The sequence below is a fragment of the Oncorhynchus mykiss genome, chromosome 16 (assembly GCF_057628025.1).
Source record: "Oncorhynchus mykiss isolate SJ-2025 chromosome 16, ASM5762802v1, whole genome shotgun sequence".
Lineage (NCBI taxonomy): Eukaryota > Metazoa > Chordata > Actinopteri > Salmoniformes > Salmonidae > Oncorhynchus > Oncorhynchus mykiss.
The window spans coordinates 52,651,025-52,672,634 of record NC_143037.1 but is presented as its reverse complement, the minus strand read 5'-3'; the positions used below and the strand labels follow the sequence as shown (position 1 = coordinate 52,672,634).

The 21,610-nt window shown below is 41.4% G+C and overlaps 2 protein-coding genes across 12 annotated transcripts in view; one reads left to right on the top strand and one right to left on the bottom strand.

Moving 5' to 3' along the window:
• The window catches only part of LOC110492206 (calcitonin gene-related peptide type 1 receptor), a 46,465-nt gene extending 43,268 nt beyond the window's left edge, over positions 1 to 3,197 (bottom strand). For all 3 annotated transcript variants that reach the window (XR_016487352.1, XR_016487351.1, XM_090203241.1), the window contains exon 1: positions 2,244 to 3,197. Coding sequence is in view for 1 of the 3 variants with exons in the window: in XM_090203241.1 (XP_090059367.1) it covers positions 2,244 to 2,320 (77 nt within the window). In the remaining 2 variants the exon portion in view is untranslated. The remainder of the gene's footprint in view (positions 1 to 2,243) is intronic.
• On the top strand, positions 868 to 21,589 carry itchb (itchy E3 ubiquitin protein ligase b). 9 transcript variants are annotated; one of them, XM_090203233.1, is made up of 25 exons: positions 868 to 1,018; positions 1,266 to 1,413; positions 6,950 to 7,036; positions 7,384 to 7,525; positions 8,649 to 8,773; positions 11,034 to 11,171; positions 11,317 to 11,359; positions 11,470 to 11,672; positions 11,859 to 12,063; positions 12,375 to 12,470; positions 12,626 to 12,809; positions 13,552 to 13,621; positions 13,743 to 13,827; positions 14,054 to 14,182; positions 14,758 to 14,830; positions 15,033 to 15,104; positions 15,181 to 15,269; positions 18,789 to 18,948; positions 19,060 to 19,193; positions 19,374 to 19,514; positions 19,600 to 19,720; positions 19,847 to 19,951; positions 20,076 to 20,172; positions 20,276 to 20,348; positions 20,433 to 21,589. In XM_090203233.1, exons 3-25 carry the CDS (start codon positions 6,967 to 6,969, stop codon positions 20,530 to 20,532), a joined length of 2,655 nt encoding a protein of 884 aa, XP_090059359.1. In that variant the 5' UTR covers positions 868 to 1,018; positions 1,266 to 1,413; positions 6,950 to 6,966; the 3' UTR covers positions 20,533 to 21,589. The 9 variants fall into 9 exon arrangements, with proteins under 9 accessions (XP_090059359.1, XP_090059361.1, XP_090059360.1 ...); XM_090203235.1 differs by having other exon boundaries at positions 870 to 1,018; positions 11,862 to 12,063; XM_090203234.1 differs by having other exon boundaries at positions 903 to 1,018; positions 6,954 to 7,036.
• Positions 21,590 to 21,610: the final 21 nt, after the last annotated feature.

Here is a 21,610-nt window from a genome sequence, read left to right as displayed (position 1 = left end):
ATGCTTCTTTGTTTTTAGATTATGGGTTCCGAAATAATATCCTATTGGTGAGCCAACTTGTAAATGCAGAGTTTTTAAAAACTTAGTTATAAGGAATTCTTATCACTTTACAAGATCCCTCTAACATTTAAAGATTTTGCAATTGTTTTAGATGCCATTCCCTCAGTTGTTGCTTTATTATTCAGGAGTGTGTCAAGACCTGACCCTCCGAACCTACCTTCCATTAACCCTATTGACTGATTTTTCTCTTTTGGTCCATTCAACAACAGAGCGATACGAACCTTGTTTCAATAGGATGTTGTATCTAAACCTTATGTCATGCCTTATTGGAATGGATTTATTGATAATACTTATTTCTATGTAATTCATTTCATTCAAGTTTTGGCCAAATTTAATATTCACAAATGTAAATTTACAAACAAAACACCACATTTTCTTACAAAAAGAAATGTAACTATATTTTAAGACAATAAAATACTCTATTAACAAAAAAGCTGTTAGAATGACAAGTGTATGTCCCTTGAGGTCCTTGTGCACTGTGAAATTGTACCCCCTAGCCCAATTGCCCTTTGTATATCATGTTTATATACTTCTGTTCCCCCATGTACTTTCTGAATTGATTTGTTGTTAATTTAAAAAAATACTTTTTTTTTTGAGGAGATGGGAACTCCATTGGAATCGCATAAATGCCGCGTTCTATATACTATACTAGTTGGTCCTACAACATTTCAGACTTTCTGATTTGATTAACGTGGATAACTAATTACAAGCAGTTAGGAAGTCGGAGTCGGACATTTCCACATTTTCTAGTTCCGACTGACACTTGAATGCGACATAACTCCCATTGTGTTACCCATGCGTTGTCATTGGGACGCGAGGTGCATTTTGGGTGATTATCGGACAAGGAGATCAGTCCTTCAAGAAGGGAATGGGAGTCAATTGGGCGCTAGTTGAAAAACCCAACATCAGCATGAATAACGTGAACAACATGTACAACATTACAAATGTTTTCCCAAATGTGAGATAATGAACTTGTTCTCTGTAATATCGTATAGCTTTGAAGTCGTGACATTACGTAGTGTCGAGGAAAATAGGCAGGTTTCTCGACTCATACCTTGACTTTCAGAAGGGATTGCCTGACGATTATCGTAGCAACCGCGTGACGCTACATGACACCGTGAACGCGATTGGTCGACAGTCTTTCCGGGTGGCGCGTTGTACGTTTCTAATCATTTCTCGCTGGTTTTTATGTCCTCCTCGAATAGAGATGGTTTTGGTCACGTGAGACGATTACGAAGATGGTGGAAGTTTCTTTCTTGAAGTGAAGCCGCAAAAGAACCCAAAACAGACAGGGATATTGCGGAAAGTTGCCTGTAACGTCACGTCTTGAACTTCTTCTGCCCTTGGATTCGGGTAAGCGAAAGGACCGAGGTGGAAAGTCCTCAACCACAATATTTTGCAAACTCACTCTTCCACTGAGCTAGCCAGCCATGACACGAGCTAGCTAGCTTTTTTTGCGATCAGTTGCCAGATTACATTTAACACGTAAACAACAACACCGTTTCAAAGATAATGAATACAAACTCTGCATCCCGGAGTTGAATGCAGCATATGTAAATAACATTTAGTTAGCAATCAGATTTTGGAGTTTCAAGGTTGTCATTTCACTCATTTTGAGACCGAGCTAGCTACTCAGCTAGCTAAGCTAACGTTAGCCCCCTTCCTTGTCAATCAAACAGGTCGTCACTAAGCCTTTTGCCAATGTCATGCGCCTGACGATAACGTCAAATCCTAACGATGGCAAACTAAATGCAGCCATTATTATCTGTGTTTATACTATCCAGCCCTAATATTGTTATTGAGTAAGATGCAGTTGGGTATCTCTTGCTGTCATCTGGTCACATTTGTGTAAATAACGGCATACTCTGTCATTTCACCAGCCTTACCTTTCCACTTTGTTTTGTGAGCTGAGGGGTGGGGCTGGGTAAATGTAGTTAACCTCTCTCAAATACACTGTGTGTTATGATGGGTAAGACAGTAGTATTAAGTTCATAGAGTATAAGTTATTTTCTTCAAGATTCAGAGCTCTTCCTTTTGTAATGTTGCTCTGTAACCATTCCATGTTTTTAAACAACAGTTCAACATGCCTGTGTGTATATCAGTAGATTTTTGTCAGTTCTGTGGTAAGTGTAATAGCATATTTTATTCACTTTTGATTAGTTTATGGAATATCTGACACTCACAGAAACACAGTCATTGGCTGATGGTGAATCTTTCTTCCTTGTCTCATCTGATGAGCTCCTGACTTGTTGTGAGTCATTTAGCTGGCTTGCAAAGCAGTCCATCACTGTGAGTAACACACAGATCCTTTCTCTGTAGGCCACAGAATCAGTACTGATAAATTATTAACTCGGTACAGTCAAAGTGAAAGTTTATCCAGAGCTCTTTCTCTCATTTGCACAGGGGAGGTAGGCGGGGGAACATACATTATGCAGAAGCACAGTGAAGTTACCACAAAGCAGGAAAGAAGACTAGGCTATGCTTCCTGGTGCTATTTTCACCCGTTTAATATTCTCTTGTGGCATTTTCCAGAGAGCAAGCATGATTATACAGTGCATTCAGAAAGTATTCAGACCCCTTGACTTTTTTGATATTTGGTTTATTTGGTTTTTGATATGTTACAGCCTTATTCTTAAATGGATTCAATCGTTTTTTCCCTCATGAATATTAGAGGTCGACTGATTTAATCGGTCGATTAATTAGGGCCGATTTCAAGTTTTCATAATAATCAGCATTTTTGGACACTGATTATGGCCGATTACATTGCACTCCACGAGGAGACTGTGTGGCAGGCTGACTACCTGTTATACGAGTGCAGCAAGGAGCCAAGGTAAGGTGCTAGCTAGCATTAAACGTCTCTTATAAAAATAAAAAAAATATCAGTCTTAATAAATCCTGTTGCGACTTTAGGGGCAGTATTTTAATTTTTGGAAAAAAAACGTTCCCGTTTTAAACAGGATATTTTGTCAGGACAAGATGCTAGAATATGCATATAATTGACAGCTTTGGATAGAAGACACTAACGTTTCCAAAACTGTAAAGATATTGTCTGTGAGTATAACAGAACTGATGTTGCAGGCAAAAGCCTAAAATACAGAGGTAGCCATTACTCCAATTGGTCCTACTGAAAAACTGATTCACCCGACGGATATATTATCGAATAGATATTTGAAAAACACTTTGAGGATTGATTATAAACAACGTTTGGCATGTTTCTGGCGATACTATGGAGCTAATTTGGAATATTTTTCGCCGTTTTCGTGACTGCAATTTCCGGGCGATTTCTCAGCCAAACGTGAAGGACAAACGAAAGCTATTTCGCCTACAAAAATTATAGTTTGGGAAAAAATGAACTTCTACCTGGGAGTCTCGTGAGTGAAAACATCCTAAGTTCATCAAAGGTAAACGATTTAATTTGATAGCTTTTCTGATTTCCGTGACAAGGTTGCCTGCTGCTAGCAAGGCATAATGCTATGCTAGTCTATCGATAAACTTACACAAATGCTTGTCTAGCTTTGGCTGTAAAGCATATTTTGAACATCTGAGATGACAGGGTGATTAACAAAAGGCTAAGCTGTGTTCCAATATATTTCACTTGTGATTTTCATGAATAGGAAGATTTTCTAGGAAGATTTATGTCCGTTGCGTTATGCTAATTAGTGTCAGGCGATGATTACGCTCCCGGACCCGGGATAGGGAGTCACAAGAGGTTTTAACATAATCACTAGTTAACTACACATGATTGATGATATTACTATTTTATCTAGCTTGTCCTGCGTTGCGTATAATTGATTAATTTATAGTTTAATCACAGCCTACTTCGCCAAACTGGTGATTTAACAAGCCCATTCGTGAAAAAAGCACTGTCGTTGCACCAATGTGTACCTAACCATAAACACGAATGCCTTTCTTAAAATCAATACATAAGTATATATATTTTTAAACCTGCATATTTATTTAGTATTGCCTGCTAACATGAATTTCTTTTAACTAGGGAAATTGTGTTACTTCTCTTGCGTTCTGTGCAAGCAGAGTCAGAGTATATGCAGCAGTTTGGGCTGCCTGGCTCATTGCGAACTGTGTGAAGACCATTTCTTCCTAACTAAGACCGTAATTAATTTGCCAGAATTGTACATAATTATGACATAACATAGAAGGTTGTGCAATGTAACAGCAATATTTAGACTTAGGGATGCCACACGTTAGATTAAATACAGAATGGTTCTGTATTTCACTGAAAGAATAAATGTAATTTTTTCGAAATTATACTTCCCGGATTTGACCATATTAATGACCTAAGGCTCGTATTTCTGTGTGATATTATATTATAATTAAGTCTATGATTTGATAGAGCAGTCTGACTGAGCGGTGGTTGGCAGCAGCAGGCTCGTAAGCATTCATTCAAACAGCACTTTCCTGCGTTTGCCAGCAGCTCTTTGCTGTGTTTCAAGCATTGCGCTGTTTATGACTTCAAGCCTATCAACTCCCGAGATTAGCCTGGCGCAACTAAATTACCTAATAGAACATCCAATAGTCAAAGGTATATGAAATACAAATGGTATAGAGAGAAATAGTCCTATAATAACTACAACCTAAAACTTCTTACCTGGGAATATTGAAGACACATAAAAAGGAACCCCCAGCTTTTCCCAGCGTTCTGAGCAAGGAACTTAAACATGAGCTTTTTTACATGGCACATATTGCACTTTTACTTTCTTTTCCAACACTTTGTTTTTGCATTATTTAAACCAAATTGAACATGTTTCATTATTTATTTGAGACTAAATTAATTTTATTGATGTATTATATTAAGTTAAAATAAGTGTTCATTCAGTATTGTTGTAATTGTCATTATTACAAATATATATAAAAATCGGCCAATTAATCGGTATCTGCTTTTTTTGGTACTCCAATAATCGGTATCGGTGTTGAAAAATCATAATCGGTCAACCTCTAATACATATACACACAATACCCTATAATGACAAAGCAAAAACAGGTTTTTAGACATTTGATAATTTTGTACTCAGTACTTTGTTGAATCACCTTTGGCAGCGATTACAGCCGTGAGTCTATTTGGGTATGACGCTACAAGCTTGACACATCAGTATTTGGGGAGTTTCTCCCATTCTTCTCTGCAGATCCCCTCAAGCTCTGTCAGGTTGGATGGGGAGTATCGTTGTACAGCTGTTTTCAGGTCTCTCCAGAGATGTTCGATCGGTTTCAAGTCTGGGCTCTGGCTGGGCCACTCAAGAACATTCAGACTTGTCCTGAAGCCACTTCTGCGTTGTCTTGGCTGTGTACGTAGGGTCGTTGTTCTGTTGGAAGGTGAACCTTCGCCCCAGTCTGAGGTCCTGAGTGCTCTGGAGCAGATTTTCATCAAGGATCTCTCTGTACTTTGTTCTGTTCATCTTTCCCTCGATCCTGTCTAGTCTCCCAGTCCCTGGCGCTGAAAAACATCGCCACAACATGATGATGCTGCTACAACCATGCTTCACCGTAGGGATGGTACCAAGTATTCTCCAGACGTGATGCTTGGCATTCAGGTCCGGGTTCAATCTTGGTTTCATCAGGCCAGATAATCTTGTTTCTCATGGTCTGACAGTCCTTTAGGTGACGTTTGCCAACTCCAAGTGGGCTGTCATGTACCTTTTACTGAGAAGTGGCATCCCTCTGGCCACTCTACCATAAAGGCCTAATTTGGTGGCGTGCTGCAGAGATGGTTGTCCTTCTGGAAGGTTTTCCCAGAGGAATTCTGGAGCTCTGTCAGTGACCATCGGGTTCTTGGTCACCTCCCTGACCAAGGCTCTTCTCCCCCGATTGCTCAGTTTTGCTGTGGGGCCAGCTCTTGGAAGAGTCATGGTGGTTAAAACTTCCTTTTAAAATTGATGGGGAACATGTTCTTGGGGACCTTAAATGCTGCAAACATTTTTCGGTACCTTCCCCAGATCTGTGCCTCAACAATCCTCTCTCGGAGCTCTACCGACAATTCCTTCAACCTCATGGTTTGGTTTTTGCTCTGTCATGCACTGTCAACTGTTGGACCTTTTTATATAAACAGATGTGTGCCTTTCCAAATCATGTCAAATCACTTGAATTTACCACAGGTGTTCGCCAATCAAGTTGTAAAAACATCTCAAAGATAATCAGTGGAAGAGGGATGCACCTGAGCTCAATTTCTAGTCTCATAGCAAAGGGTGTGAATACGTATGTAAATAAGGTGTTTCTGTTTTTGTTATTTTAATACGTTTGCGAACATAAAAAAAAAAGTTTCACTTTTTATTATGGGGTATTGTGTGTAGATTGAGGGGGGGAATCATTTTAGAATAAGGCTGTAACTTAACAAAATGTGGAAAAGGGGATGTGGTCTGAATACTTTTCGAATGCACTGTAGATGTTAATAGGTGTAAGTAAACCCAGACTGCAGAGTTATTTGTTGTTAGGAATCATAGTATCGATCACACATCTAGGTACTGTTTTGTAAATTATTTATTCATCCGTTTTTATTTTTTCTTAACTCAGCTAGATACGTTGGACACCCAGACTCTGACCTTGTAGCGAGGACTAGTTGGATAATGCCTGGTACAAGCATAATCTTTTATGCTTTATAGCAATATCATATTATTACCATTCAAAAGAGGTCAATGTGTTTGTCGCTGGGTGGTTATCTAATGTAATGCTGACCATGATATTTTATGTTCTTGTTCCATTACGCCTGTAAAGATTAGATAGCCCTCTGTCTATAACATTGTAAAGCATTTGTCACAATGCATTGAACAAAAATATAATTTCTAGAAGTAATGATGGAAAGGCTATGACTTGCATTGTATGGAATGTGCTTTGAGCCTTTGAATTAATGGTTTACTGAATGTGTGTTTGTTTCTTGCAGGTAGCCAGCCCTATGTCATGGCCTCCAGCGTTGCTAAACCAGGCCCTGGGAATGGCTACCCCATGAAGGCACAACTGCAAATTATGGGTTTGTTCATGATCTCTGTAATTTTCATAATACGTAGTCTGTCGTGTCATATTTTGGATTTCTTCAGAATGGAAATGAAAAGGTGACATTTGGAGAATTAGGATGCACGTATAGTGTCTGATTTTATATTTCCCTTTTTTATTTTGGTATTGAAGTCTGTTGCATAGCCATGTTTTCTATTGAGGTATAAGGTTTTAGTCCTTAGTAAATAGTTTTTCAGGGTGTGAAAATAAACAGTCGTCTACACTCATAAAAACAGAATAGACCCGAAGTACTATCAAACTAACTCCTACCAGACCGTCTAACTTCTAGCTCTGCCCTAATTGACACTTTTTACATCTCCTCAGTGCTGTCAGCAAAACTGAAAGAAAACAGGAAGAATTGGTTTGGCCCCAGTCCATATGTTGAAGTGGCCGTTGATGGACAGTCCAAAAAGACAGAGAAATGCAACAACACCCACAGTCCCAAATGGAAGCAGCCGCTCACAGTGTAAGTTGTCGTTGTGTTTTTGATGACAGTCAGTGTTGAGAACAACTAATTAATTTGAGTACAAATTCTTTACACAAGTGGCAAGTGTACAGGGTTTACTGAGGATCCACTCATGATATACAGGTAACTGCCAATATAAAGGAAACACCAACAAAGTGTCTTAATAGGATGTTTGGCACCACAAGCCAGAACAGCTTCAATGCACCTCGACATAAATTCTACAAGTGTCTGGAACTCTACTGGAGGGCCACACCATTCTTCCACAAGAAATTCCATCATTTGGTGTTTTGTTGATGGTGGTGGAAAACGGTGTCTCAGGCACCGATCCAGAATCTCCCGTAAGTGTTCAATTGGGTTGAGATCTGGTGACTGGCATATGGTTTGCATCATTTTCATTCTCATCAAACCATTCAGTGATCACTCGTGCCCTGTGGATGTCACCTCCTGGGGACGTACCAATGGTTGCCAAAATAATGGCCTGTCCAGCATCTTTATATATGACCCTAAGCATGATGGGACGTTCATTGCTTAATTAACTCAGGAAGTAAGAAGCACCTGCTTTCAATATACTTTGTGTTCCTCATTTACTCAAGTGTTTCCATTATTTTGGCAGTTACCTGTAGTAGTTGCAAGTGCCAACACATCCACATAATCAATCCCTTCATTATATAGCTATGGACTCTTACTCTACTGGCCCTTCTTAATTTAGAGTGGGCCACTCTTCTGTTTCAGTATGTCTTGGTGTGGTGTATTCAGAGCAGTCATACTATGGTTAAGTAAGCTGATGGGCTTCCACTACTGTGATTTCCTGCAAGCATTCAGGATCTAACTAGCAGCTGTTAGAGTAGGCATGGACACTTGCTTCTAGTCTCCCCGCTAACACTGTTGAAACATTTCTTCAAATGGAATAATAATTATAATAGTAATATATTCAGCCTTTATAGCGCTATTCATTACATAAAGAATCTCAAAGTGCTTTAAGGCAACAAAAAATACAAGAAATGTAGAAAAATAACATAGACGATCATCTTAGACGCTTTCATATATTGCCTCTCACCTACAATATCTGCTATATTTAGTGATTTAACTGTCATTCATTGTCTGTCTTTCATCTTGTCAATAGAATTGTCACTCCTTTTAGCAAGCTAATCTTCCGAGTATGGAGTCACCAGACCTTGAAGTCGGACATATTGTTAGGCATGGCAGCTCTCGAGGTCAGCGAAACACTCAAAGCCAACGACATGAAAAGTGAGTGCCTTCCTTGTATCATGTTATGCATACCTTGCTTGGCTATGTGATGAAGGCCTATACTGTGTCTGTGGGCTAGTTATCTCTCACACACACGGCACAGGCACCACTTTCCCCTCATACAGAGTAAATTCAGTCCACTGCCAATTTTCAAATCAAAGGTTATTGGTCACATACACATGGTTAGCAGATGGTATTGCGAGTGTAGCAAAATGCTTGTTCTTCTAGTTCCGACAGTGCAGTAATATCTAACAAGTAATCTAACAATTCCCCCAACAACTACGTAATACACACAAATCTAAAGTGGTGAATGAGAATATGTACATATAGCTACAGTGGGGCAAAAAAGTATTTAGTCAGCCACCAATTGTGCATGTTCTCCCACTTAAAAAGATGAGGCCTGTAATTTTCATCATAGGTACACTTCAACTATGACAGACAAAATTAGAAAAAAAAATCCAGAAAATCACATTGTAGGATTTTTTATGATTTTTTTTGCAAATTATGGTGGAAAATAATTATCCTAATTATTATCTCAAAAGTTTATCTCAAGAAGGACTTGCCCCCCCCCCCCCCCCCCCTTAGCCGTGTTAACCCTCGCAGGGCTGCTGACTGAGACGGCATCCCTAGCCACGTCCTCAGAGTATGTGCAGACCGGCTAGCTGGTGTGTTTACGGACATATTCAATCTCTCCCTATCCCAGTCTGTTGTCCCCACTTGCTTCAAGATGTTCACCATTGTTCCTGTAACCAAGAGAGCAAAGGAAACTGAACTAAATGACTATCGCCCCATAGCACTCACTTCTGTCATCATGAAGTGCTTTCAAGAGACCATATCACCTACACCTTACCGGCCACCCTAGACCCACTTCAGTTTGCTTACAGCCCCAATATGTCCACAGACGACGCAATCGTCATCACACTGCCCTATCCATCTGGACAAGAGGAATATCTAAGGAATGCTGTTCATTGACTACAGCTCAGCATTCAACACCATAGTACCCTCCAAGCTCATCCTCAACCTGGAGGCCCTGGGTCTCAACCCCGCCCTGTGCAATTGGGTCCTGGACTTTGACGGGCCACTCCCAGGTGGTAAAGGTAGGAAACAACATCTCCACTTCGCTTACCCTCAACACTGGGGTCCCAAAAGGGACGACCCACGACTATGTGGCCATGCACGCCTCCAACTCTCTCATCAAGTTTGCAGACAACAGTAGTGGGCTTGATTACCAACAACGACGAGACAGCCTTCAGGGAGAAGGTGAGGGCACTCAGAGTGTGGTGTCAGGAAAATAACCTCACACTCAACGTCAACAAAACAAAGGAGATGATCGTGGACTTCAGGAAACAGCAGAGGGAGCACCCCCCCTATCCACATCGAAGGGATAGCATTGGAGAAGGTGGAAAGTTTTAAGTTCCTCGGTGTACACATCACAGACAAACTGAAATGGTCCACCCACATCCAGAAGGCCAGGTCAGTACAGGTGCATCAAAGCTGGGACCAAGAGACTGAAAAACAGCTTCTATCTCAAGACCATCAGGCCACTAAACAGCAATCACTAACTCAGACTGCTGCCTACATTGAGACCCAATCAATGGCCACTTTAATAAATGGATCACTAATCACTTTAAACAATGCCACTTTAAATAATTGCACTTAATAATGTTTACTAATCTTACATTACTCATATCACAAGTACAGTGGGGAGAACAATAATTTGATAACCTGCAAAATCGGCAGTGTTTCCTACTTACAAAGCATGTGTGGGGGGGGCAAGTCCTTCTTCGCGGGCCGCGACGATGGCACAGTATTATCCTTACTTTCTAAACACATTTTAAGCCAAACCAGATAGGAAATATGACATCACTCCTATTTTGATGATCGGTAAAAAATTGTAACTTTGGTTTGAAATAGGATAATTACTCTGTATCTTAAGGCTGTATATTTGCTAACAGAACTCCTCTGTTTTGATTGGTTGGTTGGTTTGCTTGCGTTTTATGGGGATTCTCTCTCCATTACTTTTTCCATCCACTAGTTTGTTGAAGGTATATTTGATAAGGTGATAACAGAGAGAAACATTGGTCATAGTCTTTGTGGTGTACTGTCCCTCATGTCCCAAACTCGTTCGAGTCCTGGTGTAAAGTGGCAGATAAGGATGATTCAAAGGGCTGATAACGGCTTTTGACAGGCGAGGAGCTGAGTGGAAGGAGGGCTTTTGTTACATAACCAATGCTTTTGTTCCATGTTTTCCCCCCCCCAGTCTCTGAGGTGGTGCAGACTCTGCAGCTGAGTGCAGACAGAGACCAGACCGATGTCGTGGGGGACCTGTCTGTCTGTCTGGATGGCATGCAAGTGGACCCAGAGATGTTTGCGTCTGCTGCTCAGGCTAACACCCAAAGTGAGTCTGCTCTGTGCGATGTTATCCACAGTGTTATCTGTATTGATTTGTAGGGAGAGTTATGGTTTTCCCATCCTGCCCAGAAAACAAGCTCCACCTTCCCCTCAGTACATCCAGTTCCCAACTCTGTGTTTCTGGATCTCAGGTACATCGAATGGGGAATCGCAACAAAACGGGGATGATGTGAAGTAAGCATATTATTTATTCATGGTTACTGTGTTAATGATACTCTTGCTTATATTTGTATATCGACACTGTCTTGTCAGTGCTCCAAAGTTAATAGTTGATATTGTGGCAGGCGGAGTAGAGACAGCTCTCCTTCTGTGGATGGTTTGGAGCACAGAGCTTCCCCAAATGGTTGTGCGGTCGCAGTGAATGGCACAGGGTCTTGCAAAGGGTCTCCCGCTCTGTCAGCAGGGGGTTCCAGGGGTAATCCTCTACGCCCCCCCAGGCCCTCCCGACCCCCTCCACCCACCCCGCGCAGACCAACCTCCTCTCCAGGTGAGGCGGTCAAACTCATAACCCATCTTCAGACCAACAGCAATGCTCCTGGGGATTTATTGGTATAATATTTAGCTTTATATGTCTACTATTAAAGTGTTTGTCAGATAATGGCAGAAAATGACACTAGGTGGTTTTGTTTTCTCAAACTTACTCCATTTTCTTTTCTCATTCACTGGTTCACAGCAGCATCCTCTAATGGATCCATTCCAACTGAAGAAAGCGATGGCCCCAGCTCAGATACCCCAGTCAGTGCACCTGCAGTACCAGACCCCAACGCCCCACCCCCTACACACGACCAGAGCCAAGCAATAGCAGCAAGCCAAGCAGACAGTGTAACCCCAGGCCCCCCCAGAGCCCCCGCTGTCGCCGCAGGCCCATTGCCTCCTGGGTAAGGGTCAAACCGTCCATTGTGATCTGGCAGGCAGAAACACACTGTTAATCGGTTTGTGGTGTCAATACAACTCCACCCTCAGGATCATCTTTCTGTTATGCTTTGTTAAACTCAAGAGATTAGAATGTGGCTTTGGCTGTTGTCATGACTGCAATGACCTGTTGTTATTGCTCCTGGGTTACGTGGTCTCATCACTTTTATAATTAAACTCTACCCTACCTGCCGTGACTTGAATTCTTAAATGTTGTTGTTGGCTGACTGATGTTGTAAATGTTTTAATTTTCTTTGAATCACATGTTCCTGTGAAGATGGGAGCAGAGGGTGGATCAGAACGGAAGGCTATATTTCGTAGATCATGTGGAAAAGAGGACGGCGTGGGAGCGGCCTGAGCCTCTACCTTCTGGGTAACTCCCCCTTTACATATCCTGTGTCTTTTTCCAATCCACGTATTTACACCAGTTCACAAGACAAGCAGAGAATAGTGTGTCTGTTACTAGAGGATACTAAATGCCAAAGCTCTTTATATAGTCTCCCCTGTTCCTCTTTGCCCTGTATGTAGGTGGGAGCGGCGAGTGGACCCCATGGGCAGGGTCTACTTTGTAGACCACATCACCAGAACTACCACATGGCAACGGCCCACTATGGAGACGGTGCGGAACTATGAACAGTGGCAGCACCAACGCAACCAGCTACAGGGTGCCATGCAGCAGTTCAACCAGCGCTTCATATTTGGAGTGAATGGGGTAAGTGGGAACTCTGACTGGTCAAACCAAGTGCTCAGCTCTTACAATAACAGTACTGAACCGATGTGAAACACTCAACAGGTGATGCGTTTAATGGGATACTTTGAGATTTTGGCAATGAGGCCCTTTAATTCCCCAGAGTCAGATGAACTCGTGGATACAATTTTTATGTCCAGTATGAAGGAAGTAAGAGAGTTTCGCAAGCCAATGCTAACTAGCATTAGTGCAATGACGAAGTCTATAGGTATCCATAGACTTCCAGTCATTGTGCTAACTACCTCAGTCAGCTGCTATTTGCACTGTGTGAAATGATAATGCCATCAAATGGATTGGGTAATTACAGGAAGTCTATTTGGAACAAAGGAACTAGAGGGACACTTTACCTCACCCCTAGCTTCATTTAGCTAGCTGGCAAGCCATACAGAGCTGTTGTAGGAAAATTATATTATAACACTGAAATGTAATTCATTGGGCCTTAGTGTAGTGCCCACACCATATTTTATAGTATTTGGGTGTCAGCCTTATCAGCTTCTCTCTAAGATGGTCCATGCAGTTAACCTAGCAGTTAGAGAGTTTGACAATATAATCAGCTTTGGTAAACATTTTTGCTTCTCTTAACTCTGTTTTACATATTGGGCTGTAAACAGTTTATCCTTTTTCAGTTGGGGATATTTAACCACTCTATCAGTTGATTTTTAACTTTGTTTGGTGAATATAATCTTTCTTCTCTTGTGCACTGAAGCTCCAGGATCAGGTTCCAGCCACTGAGAATAAGCAGTTTGATCCCCTGGGCCCGCTGCCACATGGATGGGGTAAGATCTCACTACCTCACATCTCACATGAAAAGGTCACAGATGAATCTGTTTACTAGACTTTTGAATGAATTGAGGATTGTACTTAAACTGTTCTGTTTCATCCCATTTACATTCTCAGAGAAAAGAACTGACAGCAACGGGAGAGTGTACTTTGTTCAACACACCACACGGACTACACAGTGGGAGGACCCTCGCACTCAGGGGTGAGAAGTTAATCTGTACTACTCTTATTACAGATGTATCCTAACAGCTACTTTTAACGTCAGTGGGTGCTAGCTTGTAACACCTAGAACAGTGTAAGATTAGCGCGGCCCCTGGATCTAGTACTCTACACATGCCCATACACTGGAATTGTGTAAATTCAGACATTGTGCAAATCTGTATCCTACTGTATGTCCCTGTTTTATGTTGACACTCTCTCTCCCTCAGGCTGCTGAATGAGAAGCCTCTTCCAGAGGGCTGGGAGATGAGGTTTACAGTCGACGGCATCCCATACTTTGTGGACCACAACAGGAGAGCCACTACGTACATCGACCCTCGTACTGGAAAATCTTCACTGTACGTACCAACTTTACGGTCACTTATCAAAGCATTGGACTACCTATCTGACTAAGCATCATTTTAGACTAAAATTAGGCTCTATGTAGCAAACACGGGTCTGTTTCCTAGGCACTAGTGTGACTCCAGTAATGGAACTGTTGCTAATAATTAGGATGACTAATATGGGCTGAACAGATGATGTACTGTCTTTCAGTATTCTAATGAGCCACACCTGAGTGATGATATTGGTGTACTGTCAACATGACTGCTCTCTGTTTAACAGTGACTATGCTCTGGCTGTGCTCTACTCCCCAACTAACAGGAATAACCTGTTTGGTGCCTTTCACAGGAATGCTGTTTCAGTCATCTCACCTATAACCTGCTTTGGCTTAAACATTTATTATTATCAGTTTAGTCCGTGCAGAGTAGTGAAAACACAACATTTTCTGACTGTCTGGGGTCTATGGTTTGACATTCTTGTGTAGTTCTAATACATGATAGTAAAAGCCAGGTAATCTGACAAAGTTGATTCAGTATTTGGTCCATGATGCGTGACTGAATGTGCCTTTTCCTTCCCTCTCTCTCTCCAACAGTGAAAATGGGCCCCAGATAACTTATGTTCGAGACTTTAAAGCCAAAGTCCAGTACTTCAGATTCTGGTGCCAGGTAGGTGTCATGCCTTCTGAGTTTGAGTGGTTAAACAGTGACATTGTTTTTATGGTCAACAGAACAACATGAATTCCAATGCACAGTGACATAATTAAATTAACGATGACCTGCTGTTTTTGTTGGCACGTGTGTGGGGGGGGGGGTCACATGATTCAAAATCACATGATTTAAAATCACATGATTTCCTCTTCTTGTCCAGCAATTGTCAATGCCTCAGCACATCAAGATCACTGTCACCCGCAAAACCCTGTTTGAGGACTCGTTCCAACAAGTGAGTAAACATCCTCCCAAATGAGCATGTTGACACTGACCTATGTTGTCCATATTAATTTGACTCTCCATTGTAGATAATGAGCTTCAATGCACAGGACCTCCGCAGGAGATTATGGATCATATTCCCTGGGGAAGAAGGTCTTGATTATGGAGGGGTGGCAAGGTAAAGTTATAATGTACTATTTTCAAGTGCTCCCATGCAGTTATTGCACCCCAATAAATAAGTCAATAAGTCATTCAGTGGCGTTCTGTGTCGTTTAAGATTAGGTCAGGACATTTTATTTTTTTACGAGCATGACCTTATTTCTATTACAGCATATTGGATGACTGCCTCATTCATTTTCCATTCACCCAGTTCAAAGTAACAGTAATAGGTTTAGGCTACTACATGATACTAGAGTTTTCCCTATACCCATCATGAGGTTGCTATAACCTAGCCTACGAATTCAAGTTTACAATGTAGGTGCACCGGTAGAGAGACAAACTGGAGTAATCATGGTGACTGTGATTGCCAAGCAAATAACTGATAGTCTCATGGTAATTGACCGTTACTTAACATAAACACATTTAGCATCTCCTGGCTTCCACACACAGCCTACAAGCCACTGATGCAGATATTAGGAGCATGTACATTATAAAAGTCAAATGAATCCATGATATATAGCCTACTACACAATTACAATAAATCCATTATTTATTTTGGAAGGGTCTACAGAAACATGATATGAAAAAAATGTAGTCTATTTCAGAGGAACAGAATAGCATACTCTTGAGTTGTCCTTATGTTAGGCTCTGATCTGGCTATGCCATATGGCTGTGGGTTTCACTACTTCATTTGGCAGGCAAGATTTTCTTAGAATTCTGTGGCATTATTTTATAGTATGAAGAATACAATTGAACAAAGAGGAATAAAATGGAAAGAAAATTTTTTCCAAATGATTTGAGGGAGTGAACACATGCAGCTATTCTGTGTTGACCGTTTAACAAAGAAACAGGTCCTCCTATATGCTTAATTTAGAGTTATTTAATAATGCCTTGAATTTCCCGGCGGCATCCGCTTTGTGTGGCCGTAGTGCCCCCTAAAAAAAAAATCCATGCCTTTTGCGGCCAGTGGCTGTTGTGCCCTTGGGCTGAATATTATAATTCCTTTCTCCGGCTGCGTGTGCCGAAGCACCTCTCACTCATATGGCTCTCTCAGATACTGTCGCTCAATTGTTATTAGCCAATGCCGTCACGTGGTTGGGTCTTTCTCACAGGCTACAAGTGAAGATGGACACATCGGGGACGCAACTGCGTACGTCCTTATCCAATTCCGAGGCGCATATTGAAGATATTGGAAGAACTGTCCACACTGTTCAACAAGATGAGTAGGCCTAACGAACAGCAGAAGCACTAGCCTATGTCAGTCTACTGTCCCCTATAGCACGGAAGATGACCTATTCTGTGCGAGACATAAATATTCCAAACATAGTTCCGAAATTAATACAACCACTAGCATCCCAAAAACGTTTTCAAGCAATGAGGCAGACAGAATCGATCAGAATGTTTAACTTGTCGATAAACTATTAGTTTATTTCTTCACATTAAAAGCACAGCAATGCGCACATTGCAGTAGGCTATAGGTGTCAATGTTCCAAAATATAATCAGTTAGCGGGAAAACACCATTCTCAAAAGTGACTGCAAATGCAATTATGCAGTTATTATTATTATTATTATTATTATTATAAAAGTGCATTTTTATGGGGGAAATGATCTTCTCCAAACTTGAAACTCACAAACTGCGTGTGTATGCCAGTTAGGCTCTACACCCATTGTAAAGCGGATTAATGTGCTTCATTTTAAGAAGTTATTTGGCCACTTTAGTTGTGATGCAAACCTTATCAAAACATATAAGTTATGGGCTCGGCTACAAGCCTAATTAACGTGACTAAAAAGTGACCGCTGGTGTGGCGGTAATATGGTCACCGTAACAGCCCTAGTCCATCCACTTTTTGTTCCGTTTGCTTCTTTTAAGAAATGTTTTGAAACAGAATTGGCGGAATGAATATACCCGATCACCAGCACCCACAGTTCCCTTTCATAGCAGCCATTAAAACATTTTCCCTTCACTTGTGGACTTCAGTGCACAACACTAGCTGTCTGTCACCAGGCAAAAAAAATAACTCTCCAAGCCAAACCTTAATACAATAACCGTTACACACAACCTACATCGACGTCACCATATTTGCTGTCAACATAGTTCTAGTAGTTAATGTGTTTGTACACATGGATCGGATTGGGTTTACTATCACGCAGTAGTGTACATACAGCAAGCAGTTTTGCAGTTACACCGGCGGGCTCCAGTGGCAATACATTTACAGTATAAAACCGAAAGCTTACCTTGAATTGAAGTGTTGGATAGCCTTAGCCAGCTAGCTAACATGAATACCATTCCTTTCTGTTTGAGTTAGGTTGTTGAGTAGGCAAAATTAGCTGCATTAGCTAGCGTAAGTGAAAGTGCAACTAAAATAACATATTACAAAATATCTCTGCTGTTTCTCCTCAAATTTTTAAGAAATTAATTTGTTCAAAACTGTTCCACTATTTATTTATTTTTGTCCACATGTTATGTGCTTCAGTGCCAGCTAGCTGTAGCTTATGCTTTCAGTACTAGATTCATTCTCTGATCCTTTGATTAGATGGACATGTCAGTTCATGCTGCAAGAGTTCTGATAGGTTGGGGGATGTCCTCCGGAAGTCGTCATAGTTACTGTGTAAGTCTATAGAATGGGGGTGACAACCATGAGCCTCTTAGGTTTTGTATTGAAGTCAATGTAGCCAGGGGTAGCACCGGCTAAACCATGGTGCTACCTTACTTCTGTTGAGGCTACTGTAGACCATTGCAAAACTGTGTTTTAATCAGTTATGTGGTGACGTGAATATATTTATTATAGTTTTTGTCTAGAAAATAACTTAATGCTGCAATATGTAACTTGTTGGGCAACCTGACAAAATTAACATAAGTGTTAGTTATAGATCTATAATTCTCATTGAAAACATGTCTAAGAAGCTGTAGATCTGTTCTGTGTGCTATTTCTATGCTTCCCATTTTGAAGGTTTGTTTTTTACATCTTTTACTTTTGTACACCAGCTTCAAACAGCTGAAAATACAATATTTTTGGTTATGGAAAAGTTATTTCACAGCTGTTTAATTATTCTCTACACCAGGGGTACTCAACTCTTACCCTACGAGGTCCAGAGCTGCTGGATTTCTGTTCTACGTGATCATTAATTGCACACACCTGGTACCCCAGGTCTAAATCAGTCCCTGATTAGAGGGGAACAATGAGAGTTGAGTTTGAAAGCTCTATACTTGTTTTGTCACACAAACTGAGACTAAGTCAACTTTTTAAGAATTTTAGCAACCAGAAAATGGCGGTGCGATTTCTGCTTCACTTTTTTTATGAAATGGTCCTCCTCAGAGGAGCCGCCACCGAAGTTATTGTAGTGGTGACGGAACCTTCTGTGCCCCCTGGTCTAAGGTTCAGCTACTTGAATTACCTTTTAAAACATACTAGATAAGTATTTGTCTACACGTTGATATTTGAGCCAGTTATGAATTGTGGTGTTAACTGGATCCTTGCAGAGAGGTTTTGTATTGTGATGAGTGTTATGAACTATTATATATTTCTCTCTTTGTAGGGAGTGGTTCTTCCTGCTGTCTCACGAGGTGCTGAATCCCATGTATTGCCTGTTTGAGTATGCTGGGAAGGACAACTACTGCCTACAGATCAACCCTGCCTCCTACATCAACCCTGATCACCTTAAGTACTTCAAATTCATCGGACGCTTCATCGCCATGGTGATTATTTTTAGTCATGTTTTTCAACTGCAGTGTGACATTTGCGAGTGTAAAGATCTGCTGATGCAGTTCTGCATTTTTAAATGTTAACCTCCTGATCTCTTTTCGCAGGCTCTTTTCCACGGGAAGTTCATTGACACAGGCTTTTCGCTACCGTTCTACAAGCGCATGCTGAACAAGCCATGGGCACTGAAAGATCTAGAGTCCATTGACCCAGAATTCTACAATTCTCTCATCTGGATTAAGTGAGTCTTCGGATGAAGCTGTACTAAAATTAACTTTGGTTGTAGTAAATATTGTTTCTTTTTAATGTTTTGGTGGCTGTGATGAACACACTTAACTTCATGGCCCCATTTTTCTTGATAACATGAGTTTTCCATTTTGGGCCACTGATACGTGTCTTTGTCATCTGTTGTGCACTTCAGGGAGAATGACATTGAGGAGTGTGGCCTGGAGATGTACTTCTCTGTGGACAAAGAGATTCTGGGTGAAATCACCACTCATGAGCTCAAGCCGGACGGAGGAGAGGTCCTGGTCACTGAGGAGAACAAGGAGGAGTATATCAGGTCTGTCTCAACATATGCCCCCCCCCCCCCTCCCCTCCCCTCCCCTCTTGGTCTGTGGTGCCTTGATCGTCTGTGTTTCTCCAAGGCTTGTAGCAGAGTGGAGGTTATCCAGAGGTGTGGAGGAGCAGACCCAGGCCTTCTTTGAGGGCTTCAACGAGGTCCTCCCACAGCAGTACCTGCAGTACTTTGATGCCAAAGAACTTGAGGTACGAGTCTTAGTTTGGCCTACTTATTTACACCAGGTTCCCCATATTCACTCTGGTAAAGATGACAGCTGTTGTTCCAACTCACATGTAACAGTGAGCCAATTGTTACTTGTCAACTTCCTGCAGGTCATGTTGTGTGGGATGCAGGAGATCGACCTGGCAGACTGGCAGAGGAACACCATCTACAGACACTATGCACGCAGCAGCAAGCAGGTCCTCTGGTTCTGGCAGGTCAGTGTTACACATCTCTCCTCACCAGTGCTACAGTCAGTTGCCACATTTCCTCAGTATCATTACATTCGTGCAGCAAAGAACATCTATGAACATACTGTACCCTCTTGGACTTGCCTTCCAGCTCATCAAAGAGATGGACAATGAGAAGCGGATGAGGCTCCTCCAGTTCGTTACAGGCACCTGCCGGCTTCCTGTCGGAGGCTTTGCAGACCTATTGGGTAAGGAATTTAACCTGTAAGGGTAAAAGTTAATGAAATATAACATTTTGCCATTTTTACCTCGAAGTAGATGGGTTAGTGACTTACATATTTGGTTTTGTAGGGAGCAATGGCCCGCAGAAGTTCTGCATCGAGAAGGTGGGAAAGGAGAACTGGCTACCCAGAAGTCACACCTGGTGAGTACTGTATGGAAGAGTCAAAACAGACAAAAGGCTTCACTCGACAGATAACTAATCTGCCTCTATTTTCACCTTCTCTAGCTTCAATCGATTGGATCTGCCTCCTTACAAAAGCTACGAGCAGCTGAAGGAGAAATTGATGTTTGCGATTGAAGAGACTGAGGGCTTTGGGCAGGAGTGATCCAGCAACGGATCAATAGACAGAGTGTGGTCTTCGTTTGTCAGGGAGCCTCTTGAAGACCAGTGTGTTTTTGTGTGTGCTTGCCAGTGTTTCCCCTATATGCATTTAGCAGTGGCGCACCAACGCTACCTCCTGCATTTAAACATTTTTTATGTGGCTGTATGCCCCAAGAAGACCCCATTCACCGCCACCCCTCCAAACTCTGCCACCTCTGCTGAAAAAAATCCTAGGGGAAACACTGCGTGCTGTTGAAGGAGAAAACTTGCTCTAAAATACTGGAAGAATATTTGAGGGTATCGATCCACAACAGTAAGCTGCTCCCTTCTCTCAGAATGTCCCCCACATCATGCATGAATGCTGGAAACCCACCATCAATAACATATATGGGACAGGGATATCAGAAGCATCGGTCCCATCCTTTGATTGACCCGCCACTATTTCTGACAATCCCAACACTGACTGAGGAAAATGAAGACCTCTGATCAGGCAATGGCCAGATCCAGAAGTTGCACTGCACATGCTACAAAATAGAACAGTCCTTCTGTTCAATGCTCCTTAGCATTTATCTGTGAATCAATAAAATATTGCAAGGGACAATATTGGCCCCTATATTTATGGTACAAGAATCTACTATGGCCCTAGTTTTATAGGGCATTGTGACATGATCAATTTTTTTTTAAGTATTCTGAAATGTTTGTCTAGAATATTGCCTTGAGATGTCTTCAGTGATATGAGATTTAACCACATTGGAGACTAGATATACATGTAGCTTTTAATAGTCTGGGAGATTTTTAGCATATGAATTTATCGATTTTTATAGGAAATGGGAGATGTTTTTCTGGCTGTGGCAAAGGCATGGGAATACATATTTTTTTCCCTGGAAGATTATGAATGGAAATCCCAGGGAAGTAAATGTGTAAATAATCATTTGTTGCATTGCAAATAAAAAGCCAGCCCCTTTTATTTTTGTCTCCAGATGTATCGTAACTGCTATCCCTGTATATGAAACCATGTTGTAAATTGTTAATAACAAATGAATTTCCTTTTATAAAAAGGGGTTTATGGTGAAATGTTTTGA

Bases quoted from the DNA above. Each gene is read 5' to 3' on its own strand.
- itchb (XM_090203233.1), top strand. From the start codon at position 6,967: ATGGCCTCCAGCGTTGCTAAACCAGGCCCTGGGAATGGCTACCCCATG. The intron at 7,037-7,383 runs GTTTGTTCATGA...ACATCTCCTCAG, and splicing joins GGCACAACTGCAAATTATGG to TGCTGTCAGCAAAACTGAAA. The intron at 11,172-11,316 runs GTGAGTCTGCTC...TCTGGATCTCAG, and splicing joins TGCTCAGGCTAACACCCAAA to GTACATCGAATGGGGAATCG.